General features: G+C 49.3%; 1 protein-coding gene across 1 annotated transcript in view; it reads left to right on the top strand.

Moving 5' to 3' along the window:
* Positions 1-14,537, top strand: part of LOC125952406 (lachesin) — a 43,015-nt gene that overhangs the window by 26,916 nt on the left and 1,562 nt on the right. The window contains exons 2-8 of the mRNA XM_049681865.1: positions 8,387-8,496; positions 9,911-10,096; positions 11,231-11,331; positions 13,503-13,594; positions 13,813-13,941; positions 14,138-14,257; positions 14,344-14,514. Of these exons, the coding sequence (XP_049537822.1) occupies positions 8,387-8,496; positions 9,911-10,096; positions 11,231-11,331; positions 13,503-13,594; positions 13,813-13,941; positions 14,138-14,257; positions 14,344-14,514 (909 nt within the window). The remainder of the gene's footprint in view (positions 1-8,386; positions 8,497-9,910; positions 10,097-11,230; positions 11,332-13,502; positions 13,595-13,812; positions 13,942-14,137; positions 14,258-14,343; positions 14,515-14,537) is intronic.

Genomic DNA, 14,537 nt, shown 5'->3' on the forward strand with positions numbered 1-14,537 from the left:
GCAATGGGGGGGTGCCGATCAACAATGTAAACAGTGCCGTGCAGTGCACTACTGTCGGCACGGCAGACTGCACTCACTCAGGTCCAGGACTCCCAGGTCCGGAAGGCCGAAGCAAGCTGCAACGTGCAAAAGGAAGAAACAATAATCAACCGAGACAGCGAGCGAACCGAATGTGTGAGGTTTGCGGTCGTCGTCGTCGTCGTCGTTGGCCGGCTGGTCAAACGACCACAATCGCCATGTTGCAATGGACAATGGGCTGGCTGGCTGGCTGGTAGGTTTGTGGTGCGGCAAGCCACAAACCGGTGGCCGCTTCTTCCACACGATTGAGAATCGATATCGCAATTACTGCCCGACGGCCTCGACGCCGGCTCGATGGTTGTGTGTCTCTGTGCCTGTGTGTGTGCCTGTGTCTATATGTGTGTGTGTGTTTCGGGTGACCTGATCCTGACTCATCTCTTTCGGCTTCGAACCGACACAGCATCAATTGCACCATATGGGCCCCGCGTACACCACCATACCATTGCTGAGTCAGCAAACCAGCCCCCAACCCCCACCCTCTTCCCCTGTCCAGAGAGCGTTTCCGGCATCCCGGAATGGGGGGGCCAGAGAACAACCCTCCTCTGTTGCCCTCTGCCCTATGTGTAACCCTAAAAAAGGGGTGCTACGCATACACACTCACATACAGAGTGGTGCAGTTGCAGTAAAAGGGATGTGCAGCATGTTACGCACCGGGCGCATGCTGGAACGTGCATGGATGTGAGGTCAGGCCTGTGGTGGTATAATAGAGGAAAGTCAGCAAATCATGGCTTCGATTGTGGGCGATAGAGAGAGAGATAGATAGATAGAGAGAGAGAGAGAGAGAGAGAGAGAGAGAGAGAGAGAGAGAGAGAGAGAGAGAGAGACACTGACACTGCAAGTGGCCGCAGGACGGCATTCAATATTTTTCGGAATCGAAGCACTTCTGCTGCTGCTGCTCCTGCTACTGCTGCCCCTGCTACTGCTGCTGCTGGTCCGTGGAACTTCGTTACATCGATGGCGTGACAGTACGGACAGAAAGGACTCTCCGTACTACCCGTACTACAAAAATCCCGGCCCAATCCCGGATTACTCTGCGACAAGTTCAGATGCAGATCCACAACGAGCATCACATTATGTCACTCAGGGTAGGACAGGTTCATAACAAACCCGATTTGCTGACAGCGCGGCCGCGAGCCGCGAAACAGCGCAACAAAAGCGGCCCCAAAAAGCGGCCCGTCAACCGATGACGACGTCGACGACGACGACGACGTGAACAGTGGAGTGCGAGCGACAGTTGTCACAGGCCTCGAACGGGGCCGCGAGACGAGGCGGAAAATCAATAGCCTCATAACCTTTCTTTTAGTGGTACTCCAATCCTTCTTCTTTGAAGGGGGCCCCCTCCAGGACCAGCCAGCCAGCCAGCCCGGATTTTTGGGGAGGAACAACCGGAATTTGCAAAGAAACGCAGCAGCAAACACGGGCAAGAACCAAGGAAAGAAGAAGAAGAAGCAGAACAAAAGCAATTTAAAGTGTTGCGATGAAAGGCAAAAGTACAAACCAACAAACCAAAAAAAAAAAAAAAAGAAAACAACAGCAACAACAATGACAAGAAGGAAAAGATCCGAGATCTGTCAAACCAACAGAAGAGTTAAGGGAGGTTGGCTGGCCGGCAGAATGAGACCGAACCGAAAGGAGGGCAAAAGATCGCAAAACGCAAGGAGCGGCTCGGTGCGGATGACGTTTTCCACGGAAGCGCTTGGAGTAGGACTCCATCCAGGGGAGGCGGTGACCCCACCAGTAACTCTCGTGTGTCACTGAGTCGAGGAGGTCCAGGAACAGTCAGTCAGGCAGTGGCATGTCGTCGGTTGGTTTTTTTTCGGGGGCGACCCCGTCCGGCATGCTGATCCGGCTGCTTTCCAGAGCAGGGCAGAGCAACAACAACAACAACAATCAACAGTCAGACTCCCAGTCAGTGGAGCTGCCAGAACTGAGCACTGTCAGAATCGTGGCAGATGCAAGATAATCGCGCTGCAGGAAAGAGAGAGAGAGAGAGAGACCTTGCCTTGCCTCGACAGCCTTCTTCGACCTCATTCCTTCCTTCCTTCCTGTTTACCAAGTTCCGATCCGACCAGACTGGCGGTTTGTGTATGTGTGGGTGTGTGTGTCGCTCGCACGCAGAAGATGCGATCTTTTGCGAAATAAATTGCAGATTGTTGAAAATCTTGTTAGACCACCCCCGGAGAGAGAGAGAGGGGGAAGGGGGTAGGGGGTAGGGGTAGCAGGGATGCTGCTGCTGGGAGGGGGTGAACGCGGTGAACAATTCCATGACAGATGGCCCTCATCAGCTCAGCGATGCAGAGTGAGTGAATAAAACATGAATGATGATATCGTCGACTGCATCGCCAGGACGGACGGTGCGCGCGAGAGAGAGGGAGAGAGAGAGAGAGAGAGAGAGAGAGAGAGAGAGAGAGTTTTGCGGTCGGTTGGACTATTAGTTTGAACGCTTTGGCGCTCGGGCTGCGTGTCATAGCGTCATCATCATCATCATCATAATATGCTGGTGCGGGGGTTGCGACGAACTTGGTGCCATGATACGTCCGGGTGCGCTAGCGTCAGGCGTCAACGTCATTTGTTCTTTTGGCTTCTCTGGAAGGGAGAGGGTGGTAATGCAATGCAGTACAGATTGATGGTTCTCTTATAATAGAATGGTGGGAAGGTAAAAAGGGAGAGGGTGGAGAAGGGAGAGAAGGGGGTTGTCGAACATAGCTGGTTTTGGGAAGATTTGATAAATAATTGTCAATGTGTAGCACGTCACTGCACTTTGAGTGCAGCAGCAGTAGTATGGGTGCCAAATAATGTGACACAACGCTCGCTGTACGAAGACTATACGCCTGAGGGGGAGGGGGGGTGGAAGGGTGCGAAACCTCCTTTCACGCACTACCACTCCAAGGAGTCCTAGTCCCAGAACAACAACAACAACAGCCACAAAAAACCATAAGACACGCGTCATTTCTAACCATCACCATCACAAATCACGACTCCGTTTCCTCCCTCCGGGGCACCGGGTTCGGATTTTCATACACACACACACGCACACATTAACACACATATACACATCTGGGGAGCAGCAGCAGCAGCAGCAACCCGTACTGCCACTATCAACTCGACAAAAGAAGAAGACGCAGTGCTGAAGCAGAGAGAGAGAGAGAGAGAGAGAGAGAGAGAGAGAGAGAGAGAGAGAGAGAGAGAGAGAGAGAGAGTGAGAATCAACCTCGGGGTCTCGGAAAACGAAAGTCGAAAGATCGGCCTCTCCAACTCCTTCTTCCTTCTTCTACAGCTCGCAACTCGTTTCCCATCAAATCATACGCGTACACACACACATGCACACACACACGCACACACACACACTCACATAAGCCGTCAGTCAGGCGGCGTTCAGTTGCATGCTTCCACATCTTGCCGTTGGCTACCGGAGACACATTTCTTTTGTCACTTCTCGATGCGGAGAGACCGGGGTAGTTGGTACTGTGATTGGCAATACACTCGCTTTACCCCCGTACCCATCCCCGTACCGGGTAGACGAGAGAATATTCGGATGGTTCACACTGATTTACACACACACACGACAAGTCAGTGGCAAGTCGTCAGAGTCGTTGTTCGAATCGAACAACGAATCGAAAATAAAAGGGAGTGACGGAAACTCGGCACCATCGGCTCGACCAGCGCTGTGTGTGTGTGTGTGTGTGTGTGTGTGTGTGTGTGTGTTTGTGTGTGTGTGTGTGTGTGTGTGTGTGTGTGTGTGTGCGAGTGCTCGTATCCGTCATAGGCAAGTGGGCAGGTTTATTGGTTTGCCAGTTGCCCAGGAACCTCAATATCCCTCGAAATCTCGCAGACCGCCTCGCATTCCTCAAGTAGTAACAGTAGCCGAGCAGCAGTAGATGTAGCGATAGGGCTGTAGGCCCAAAGTATTAGTGGCTGGTGACAGTTCAAGTGTATGTGCGTGTGTCTGTGTGTGTGCGTGTGTGTCTGTGTGTGAAGGCGTTGCGTCTCGACTCTGTGTGGATCTTTGATGTTAACCTGTTACAGGTCAAACCCTCGTCAATCGCACCGGTACCGTAAGGGGGAAGGGGGCTACGACAGCCGCTACGTGTCTCGAGGATCTCGAGGAATCGGGTCTGTCTTAACCCGGGTCCCCCTCTTCCCCGGGCCCGGGTGGTTTGCGGCAAGTTTGTGCGCAAATCCTGATAAGCTCACATGCTTAGGCCTGCAAGAGGGGGAGGGGGTGGGGGAGGGGGTGGGGGAGGGGGGGTGCCAAGCTGGTACCAGAACACAAATCACCCCCCCCAGGCAGCAGCAGTTGTGTGCGATCAAGGGGTTCAGTGGTGAAAATTGGTCCGACGAGTTTTGTCCGACAACAATTCCGCCGTCCGAAGAGGAAGAGAGACGAGGAGAGGCAAGGCAAGGCAAGGGGTGTGTATTAGTCCTTTAATCGTCGTGTAGGGCTAGGTTATGATAGGGCAAACCTTGCCCGGACTATCTTGCCCGAGTCGATGTCGAGTGCTGGCAATGGCCAGACAAGTTTTCGTCTGTAGGGCCGGGGTGAGGGTGGGGGTGTGTTAGGGGGGGATGAGGGATGTGAGTTTACGAGAAGGATTTCCACGGCATACCGCATCCCGCAGACAACGCAGCAGATGAACTTGGATCAATCTTCTGGCACAACGCCCCCCCGCCCCACCCCCCCACCCCCCACCCTCAAATTGTGATCTGCCGTCTGGTTGCTTCACACTAATGAAATGAAGTCCATCTTTCGGAATGGGGTTGATGGACGACTTGCTCGGCGCGAAAAAACCCGGGGGCTTCCATATGTATATGTACCGTATGTTGCGCGGGAGCTCACTCGCCAACGTCCGACATACCGAGCCGTCGGGCATCACCTGGAAGGGGAGAACCGGAAGTCCCGCCAGAACATCCGGAGTTCTCCGGAACCGAAGGGAGAAGCTTGGAAAGAAGCGAACATCGAAACCCAATCTTTCTTTGGCCGTTTCTGGCTTCACCTTGGGAAAATACTGCCCCATCACCCTCGCGAAAATGCGCCCCCTCCCCCCACCATAAAAATGCATATTCTTGCACCGCCTTGCACGGCGGGCTCGGTGCCAAAGGTGCAAGGTGGCCACCGAGGCGTGACTTTCACACTTGAAAGTTGAAGTGATAAAGCAGCAACCCTTCAGCAGCAACCGGAAGCAAGGTACAGGGCAAGGCCAGAAACACCCATAAGTTTGCTCCGGGGCAAAACGGTAGCTGCGGGCGTGAAGGATGCTGGTGGTGGTGCTCATCTCAGCTCAACTCGCTGTTGGAAGCGAATGGAGAACATACCCCGGGTAGGCCTTGCCAAAAACCCGAAAGCAGGAGAGCGAAAAAGAAAAACCACCCCCATCCCCCGAACGAACGAACTAAATGCACTAAATGGATAATGCAGTGACGGTTGGCTACAATTCACCGGATACTTTAGCCGACCCACCCCCTCTCACCACTTTTCCGGTCACACCGGGAGTACCGTGTGTCATCTTGCCAGTTTGCCGGTTTGCTTTCATCAAGACGTTTAGTCGTTTAAGACGCCCCGGGAAGACAGTTTTAAAGCACTTGAGAAAGAGAGAGAGAGAGAAAGACTTGGCCATTGTGTGCATACAACGTTGGTTGACTGGCTCTGGTTGTAGCCTCTCTTGTACCTCTTGTACGCCACTAACTCTATCAAGCGCCGTGGCGTGGGGTTTGTTGGCACACCCCGGGAACAGAATTGAGCTACAAATTGAGCTACAAGCGGTTTGTTTGTTTGCTGTTTTTTTTTTAAAGAGGGTTTAAGCACCGCTACATACACCGCGCGTGGCCGTGAGTAGTTAACTTGTTTGGAAATCAAGGAATCCCACATTCATTCTACTTGCTAGTGGAAGGCCATCATCTATCCTGCTCTTCCTCTCGATTTATCTCTCTCTTTCTCTCTCTCTTTCTCTCTCTTTCGACTAGATCAAGCAACAAAAAAATATACGACGGCCATTTCTTTTATCAGATATTCATTAACACTAGTAATATATCTAGCTCGCTATATGTAGTATAGCTATATGTACTACTGTGTCCAAAAAGTAAGGTGACAAATTGCCCGCGTAAAAGGGATATCTGTAATTTTGTATTTTTTATAGCTTGTCAGCACTGTTATTGACAACCGTGGCAAGTTTCACGTCAAACTATTCACTAGTGTTTGAGATACGTATTATTTTGTGAGCTACTAAAAGTGAATGCTTCGTTTTCTGCCATGTCGCAAGGTTTTTTAGCAAAGAATTTGCATTAATAATATGTTTTCTGCTGCTGCGACTATACCAATGGTACAGAAAGCATTTAGTGATAATACTACGTCAAAAAAAAATATTTTTATTAAAATAAAATATTTGGAAGAGAAAATAAGAGCTTTTCAAAATAAATCTAATGTCACCTTATTTTTTGGACACAGTAGTAGCTAGCCTAGTCATCTAAGATAGATTTATATGTACGCTTTTTCTGTCTTCGGGGTTTTTGATGACATTTTTCTCAGCCAATCAATCGCAAACGGCTTGAATGTCGCTAAATCCTCAAAAGACTCCTTTCTAAATTCATTGCGTAAAGTGAAAACGAAATAAACGCACAACTAGTACTACGACTGTAGCACTTCTAGTACTACTACGGCAACATTTCGCCAACCAACGACATATCTAGCTTCTAAATGCAAAACAAGCGAACCTAAAACTCAACTTAACATCTTCGCGTTTTTGTCACACTTGGCGCTCTCTAAAAAAACCCAATAAAAAAACACCCACCATCCTGTCCAATTTGCCCGGTTTGTTGTTGTTGCCCTTTTCCCGGATGGAAGTGACCGGTGGTCTGGTGGTGAAGCGTAAGCAGCTAGGCGTACGGCACCCGACGGTTATCGATTGACGGATCGAGTTATTCATAAAAGGGGTGACATCAAACGCACTGCACGCACGGACGTTCGCGGATGGTTCGCGGCGTCCGATTTTCGCTCGTTCCGGGCTAGCTGGCTGGCTGGCATTCGTAGCTAGCAGTGGCTCACTGCACTATCGACAAACTAAATAAACGACCGAGAGACAGAGAGAGAGAGAGAGAAACTCGAGCGTGCACGTATCCACCACGGGATGGATATTCATATTCACGCCTTTTGCCATTGCAACGAGACATAGAGAATGCATCCCCGAAACCCATCGTCAGTATCACCACCACCACCACCACCACCACCACCACCACCACCACCACCACCACCACCACCGAGGAAGGGAGGGGGGGGCACGTATACCACTGAGCACGGTCCGCTGGTCCGACTATCGGTCCGGGCGGCTAACAAAACCGATTATCTTCACCACATGGTCCAAGTTGCAAACTGCAACCGCTGGAACGTGCCTGGCCAAAAGGGGGGATACTCATCCCCTCACCTCTGCCGGATCACCTCCCCTTGTACAGTGTGCCGGATTCGGATTCGTGTGCGTGTATTCGAAATGTCTAATTTGGTCAATTACGTCACACGCCCAGCACGCCTCGGAGCCTAACAATCGGATCGGATCGCATCCGAAACCGGGTGGCCAACAGCAGGAGAGGGTGAAGGGAGGGTGGTAGTGGTGGTGGGCTTGTGGAGCTGGTGTGCGTACGGTGGCGCATCGCAGGTTTCAGCATCGATGGCTTTATGATGGGTCCGAAAGTACTCCAGTCGTGTCCGCCATATAATGTCATTTGCACGATAGCGACGATAGGCCGCGTGTCTGTGTGCGTGTGTGTGTGTGTGTGTGTGTGCATTCTCGCTGGTGTGTGATCCATTTTTACACAGCCGCCGGTTCGCACCAGCCCGCAATTCTCGTGGCAGCTGTCCACCGCGGAAGAGGAAGTGCCGAGGTTTTCTTATCGAGAATCGGTTGTTATGTTGGATTTTCGACACATTCTACCTGTGCGCTGTGTGCAGACAATCAGGGGGAGTGGAGGGGTAGTGAACCAGAGAGGGTGAGTGCGCGCCACGTTATGAGCACACTATCACTCCTGGCTGGCTGGCTGGCTGGCTGGCTGGTGCTAACGATGGTTAGCGGTCAGTCTACAACCGCCTCGCTCCTCACTTTTACAGCTCTGCTCCGGCAAACACACACACACACACACACGCACACACACAGTGGGCGACACAGTGGAGGATAAATTTGACACATTCCCCTTTTTTCACCCAAACCACTACCACTCCACACAGGACAGGTGTACCATTTCATTTCTCTTTTCTTCTTGCTCCTCTCAACCACCATCACCCCACACCACCACCACCCCACCCCACCACCAAAATCAATTGCAGACGTGCTCACGTTCCAGCCGGACTTTTCCGAGCCGATTGTCAACATTTCCGTGGCCATCGGGCGGGACGCGACGTTCACATGCCACGTGCGCCACCTGGGCGGCTACCGGGTAAGTGTAGTGTCGACGACGACCGGGTATCTACAGCGACGGAGAGTCGTTATATGACGGAAGTACTTGTCACGGATTGCCGCACGATATGGCACGCGGACCGGTACGGTACGGTACGTGGTGATCTGGCGGATCTGCTCGCCGGGAAAAAACCGCACACCACGTTCACCACCAACCAAACCGCTGGAATTTGTTGGGCTGCTGCGTGACACACATTTGGGACACTGTGGGCCACAGTGCCATGGGGCTGAAGTGTGTTCCAAAAAACCAAAACAAAGCTGACATTAGATTTTCTTTTGATATGTTTTTGTTGTGATTTTTCCAAATCAATTTCATTCACTTAAAAGCGAAGAATTGCGAATGCTTTACTCGAAAAACACAATCGACATGGCGAGAAAAAGAAAACCGAAACCTTCACCGTTAGTAGCTCACAGAAGTAGATGCGTATCTTTTGCGTTTAACACTGGTGAATATTTTGACGTATAATTTGTCATGGCATTCTATAACACCATTCGGTATTCCGTTTAGGTTTAAGCAATTTGAGTATCGTGGCACCTTTAGTTTTTGGACACAGTATTAAAGTAGATAAACATACGACTTCCCTTTTTCCAATAGGGACATTTCTGGGGGGCGCTGCATTGATGTGGGTATAAATGTGTTTGGAAAGGTCAAGGTCCTTTTTCCGTATTTCCTGCCACGATAATTCGTCCAAATTTCATGAGATTTGGTACATTTGAAGCAAAATTATTATGTCTAAAGTTTTTTTTTCTGTTTGTGATGTTTGTTTTGTCGGTACAAAAATCAGTATCGAACAATTGTTTGTTTGTTTGTTTTGTTTTAAACTCGGAAAAACGATTACGGAAACTCATGACTGATTTGTTTTTCAACCAAAAATCGCATTTTATCAATAAATCGTTTCCCGTATTCACCTAATCTGGCATGTTGCGACTTTTATCTATTAGGGAAAATTTCATTTACCGATGAAACGAAAACGTTACGCTGACATTTTGGCCATTTAAAAGGCTTGTACCGACCACAAAAACATGCTCATGTCACTTTAGGCGCTATAATTTTGCTTCCAACGGACCAAAGTTTCTTGAAATATTTGGCAGGAAATAAGGTAAGGAATTGCCTTTCAAACACATATATCCACATCAATGTAGCGCCTCCAGAAATGTTCCTATTGGAAAAGTGCTGCTTACTTTGCGATAGACTGTTTATATTAAAAAAAAAAAAGATTAAATTAGACGCAGAGTCGCCCGAACTGTCGATTGTGTGGGGAATAGGGAAGATTCCGGGGATGTCCTCAAGTGGCCAGGACCCTTTCGGAGTGGAGAGTGCAAGATGATCCCTATCCTGCGATGATGGTAACTTTGTACTTTGTCATTTTCTGTCGCTGACTGATTCTCACCAGGTCGGCTGGCTGAAGGCAGACACCAAGGCGATACAGGCGATCCACGAGCACGTCATCACGCACAACCCGCGCGTCACGGTGTCGCACGCCGACCAGAACACCTGGAACCTGCACATCAAGTCGGTCACGGAGGAAGACCGGGGCGGCTACATGTGCCAGCTCAACACGGATCCGATGAAGAGCCAGGTAAGGGTATAGGGCGGAGACAAGGGGGGAGGGGCAGCAGTTGCAGAGGATGCAAACCAGCAGCAGCAGCAGCAGCAGTAGCAGCGACGCGGCGCGGTCGCGAATGTGAATGTTACAAAAGTTTCATTCTTTCATTTCGTTCACCCCGTGCACCCCCAGCACCCCTGCAACCCCCCCCCTCCCACTCAACTCGTGTCTCAAACAATTTCGTCCAACATTATTCATAGTTTGCCAACATCTTTTTGGAATAACTTTTAATGTGACTGGTATGCTGGGTTTGTAGCAGGAAGCGGGGGGAGGGAGAGAGGAGCGGGTGAGGTTAGATGGTGGTCGAAACATACGGCGCCCAAATACCCGGCGGAGGGGATGGGATGCAGGCCAAATCGTCATCCCTATCATCCGTATCCCTCGATGCTCTCGAGAAAGGAAGGTCCGAAGGTGCGCGGCGAAGGCGAAGATCCGGAGATACTCCTCCGGACCTCGAGATCGCTACCTTCCCTCGCCACCGAGAACAACCAAACTTTTCGCCGATTTTCCTCGCTGGGAAAACGCTGAGTCGCAAATCACGTGCCATGCACGGGACGGACACAAAAGTTTGGTTTTTTTGTTCTTTCCTTCCTTTCTTTCGTTCGTTCGTTCGTCCGTTCGTTCGCAGTTCAGTTGTCCGCTCTGCTATGGCTCTCTCTCTCTCTCTCTCTCTCTCTCTCTCTCTCTCTCTCTCTCTCTCTCTCTCTCTCTCTCTCTCTCTCTCTCCCTCTCTCTCTCTCCCTCTCTCTCTCCTACTCTGTCTGCCGTAAGCCCTTCATCCGATGACGCATGCTATATATTCTTTGACAGTCGAACACTGCTGACTTGCTCCCCGATGGACGGAAGAGGAGGAGGAGGAGGAGGAGAAGGAGAAGAACGAGGAAGAGGGAAGGCCGAGAGGATTTAATCGAGTCTGCTTCACCACGAATCTCGATGATTTTACGCTGAAATAGAAGCTGCTGCTGAGAATAATTGCAAACTAACTAAGGCTCATATCTTCATTTCTCCACTTTTTTCTCTCTATCTCTCTCTCGTTTTTTCCATGCTCTTTGGCGTCTCGGTTGCTCCGTGCTCCGACAACCCCAAACCCTACACGTGGCCACACAGATCGGTTACCTGGATGTTGTGATTCCGCCGGATTTCATTGCCGAGGACACGTCATCGGATGTCATCGTACCGGAGGGAAGCTCCGTGAAGCTCACATGCAGGTAAGTGTGAGGTGACCCCCCCCCCCCCCCCCCCCCGCCGCTGGAACCTGTAACTGATTTCCCTCTGCACTTCGGGCAAAAAAATGTTTCCAATTCCTTCAAAAAAAAAATCCGCAAGCAAATTCCGGGATTCGACATGTTTTCACAGTGTTGAACCAGCAGCCAGGCGTTGGTTTTTGTATGGATTATCCTGACGCCTGATTTTTGTGCCAACGCAGTGAGAGTCTGCTCTGCATCTGAAATCAATAAAGCACCATCCCTTTTTTGCCAGACGAAAGCTGATGTTTGCTTAGCTTGAACTTCGTTGGCGTTTAGCGTCAAACAATGTATTCATTGTTTCTTGTGCGTGTTTTTGGTATAACCAAATGTTTAAATGTCCTTTGTATTGAAGATTTTTTATTAGCAAAGGTCTTACTTACTATCACATTCTTCTATGCATTCCGCTTCATAATGTTGACCTTAATCCTTTTGTTTTCGATTTCGCACTCAAATAAAACCCCACCAAAAATATTTCAAATTGCTGGAAAATTATCGCTCCATATTAAATATTAAACATATTAAAATTTGTGGACGAGCCAAAAAATACCCACAATTAGTTCGCGTACTAGAAATTCTTTCATTTTGAAGAAAATTTTTTAGCTGCATTTAGCTGAGCAGGAACATGTTGCTTTACGAGGAATTGGGTGCATAAATGATGCTTCATAAACGATAACGCTACAAAATTCTTCAAAGATAGGTTACCGTCTGTTTGAGGAACTAAAATGATGATTTCCATCCCGTTGAAAATTAATGTTTTACTTTCATAGAAAAAGTCCTTTTCGTTCGTATCGGTACATCTGGTATTTCGTATATTACTTGTTTGCTGTAAAACAAGTTAGTTATAAAGTTAGATATAAGTTACAAAGTTAGATATAATAAGTTACAAAATTAGATATAAAAAAATAATAAGCTTTCATAACCGGGCCGTTCAGCTAGTGTAATGCAAAACGGATAGTAAGCTTTGGTTCTCGAAATTACACTGTTGACGCTACAAAACATATTCAAAACATGATGACACCAATTCTGGGACACACTACGTATGTGTCTGGCAGAAGCCATAAGAAATGCATTTTTTTGGCTATTGAACTGCCCCGGAATCCATCAACTGGAGTGATTTTTTTACCTGTTACTGGAACATCCTAAGCATAACAACCACACAATAGCCACCACAATAATTCGCACCGGACGGGCGCGACTGTGAAACGGGGATTTGTTTTCTGTTTTTTTTTGTTATGTCCCTCAAATAGTGTTTCTGTTTGGGGGAAAAAAAAATACTAATTCGATGATGGACGGCCGGCCGGCCGGTCGGTGTACGGTGCAAACGTGATTGGAATGACTTCGCAGGGAACGCGGTGCGGTGCTGTGCGCTTGGCAACTGGGCACTATCTCCATAACGTTGAAGGATATGGAAGGAGGGGCCCCAGGGAAGGGATGAGGACTATAAAGCAAATAAACAACGACAACAACGCGTGAATAGTGTATACTAGGGGTCCATTCACGGCCATTTTGATTTCGCACAAATTTCATGCTTTACTTCATTCTAATAATGATTGCGTGACCAGATTTCAAACGGAGTAGCAGCACATGCCCGGCCCGTCCCGGATTTCCCTGCGTGATTTCATCTTCTTTTCCGATGGATTCCATGCAGGCTTGGTTTGGGGTGCCGCTAGGGGTGCCGGCCCCACCCCTCCGTGGGGGGTTCAGTGAATTGCTCAACGCTGCGGATGTTTTTAATTGCCAAGAGAAACAAGAGGGAAGGTGGCAAAAAAATATGCAGAGCGGTCATTTCATTGCAAGCGATAGATAGCGATAGATAGATAGATAGATAGATACAGAGAATGGAACGAATGGAAGGAAATAGAAACAGAGAAAGAGAGAGAGGCGACAGAGAGAGGATATGGGTCTCGATTCTCCATATCCAAATAATGATTCTCAGGCGCCGAGTGGCGTTCAACACTTCACCGCAATGCAAATGAGCTACTGGCTGGTAGCTGTGTGTGTGTGTGTAGTTAGCACTGTTCTCCCTTCCCGCTGTCTTCGTTGTGTCATTTTGCGCGCGCGTTTTAATCGATCGAATCCTAATTGAGGTTATGTGTACTTTCCATCGTTGTCTTCCATCATTTCCATTGCAGAGCTAAGGGCTACCCGGGACCGGTGGTGACCTGGCGGCGCGAGGATGGTAACGAGATCGCACTGAAAGACGCAACCGGAGCCAAGCAGCTTGGTAAGGAAGTTCGGATTCGGCCACCCTTCTCTTTCACTCACTCCTCTCCTTCACTCCATCTCCTTTAACACCGGTTGAGGGTCATTTTGAATATAAATAGCAGTCTCTCTCGCTCTGGCTCGGTAACAATCAACCACGTGGAACCAACTAACAGTAATGTTCGTTCGTTCGTTATCCCGCTTCTTTTTTTTCTCCGGTCTTTGGCTCACAATCAACAGTCACCTCGTACCGAGGGGAGGTGCTGAAGCTAACGAAGATATCGCGCAGCGAGATGGGCTCCTACCTGTGCATTGCCTCGAACGGTGTACCGCCCTCCGTTTCCAAGCGGATATCACTCAGCATACACTGTAAGTAAAGCGACACAACTACAACTACAACTACGTCTCTGGTATACCGCTCGGTATTGATATCTGTGATCATGAACTAGTGTGAGATCAATACAGCCTTAAGGCAATGCTTTTTGAAGTGTACTGCTTCTCGCACTGCTCGCAAAGCAACACACACTAACCCGATACCTTTCTTTTCCTTCTATTCGCAAACTAGTTCATCCGGTGATCCAGGTGCCCAACCAGCTCGTCGGTGCACCGCTGGCGACGGACGTGACGATCGAGTGTCAAGTGGAGGCATCCCCCAAGTCGATCAACTACTGGGTGAAAGATACAGGTAACATAGAACACACAGCCCTGGACAAGGGAACCTATCCTATTATCCTTCCTACGTTAACATACTGATCCTGATCAACCGGATAGGCGAGATGATAGTATCGTCACCAAAGTACCACGTCCATGACGTCATCAAGTCGCTGTACGAGACGAAGATGTCGATGACGGTGCGCTCGTTCCAGAAGGAGGACGTCGGTTCGTACCGGTGCATCGCGAAGAACTCGCTCGGTGAGGTCGACAGCAGCATCCGGTTGTACGGTAGGTTGTAGACGGTGTGACAC

This window comes from Anopheles darlingi, chromosome X (assembly GCF_943734745.1).
Source record: "Anopheles darlingi chromosome X, idAnoDarlMG_H_01, whole genome shotgun sequence".
Lineage (NCBI taxonomy): Eukaryota > Metazoa > Arthropoda > Insecta > Diptera > Culicidae > Anopheles > Anopheles darlingi.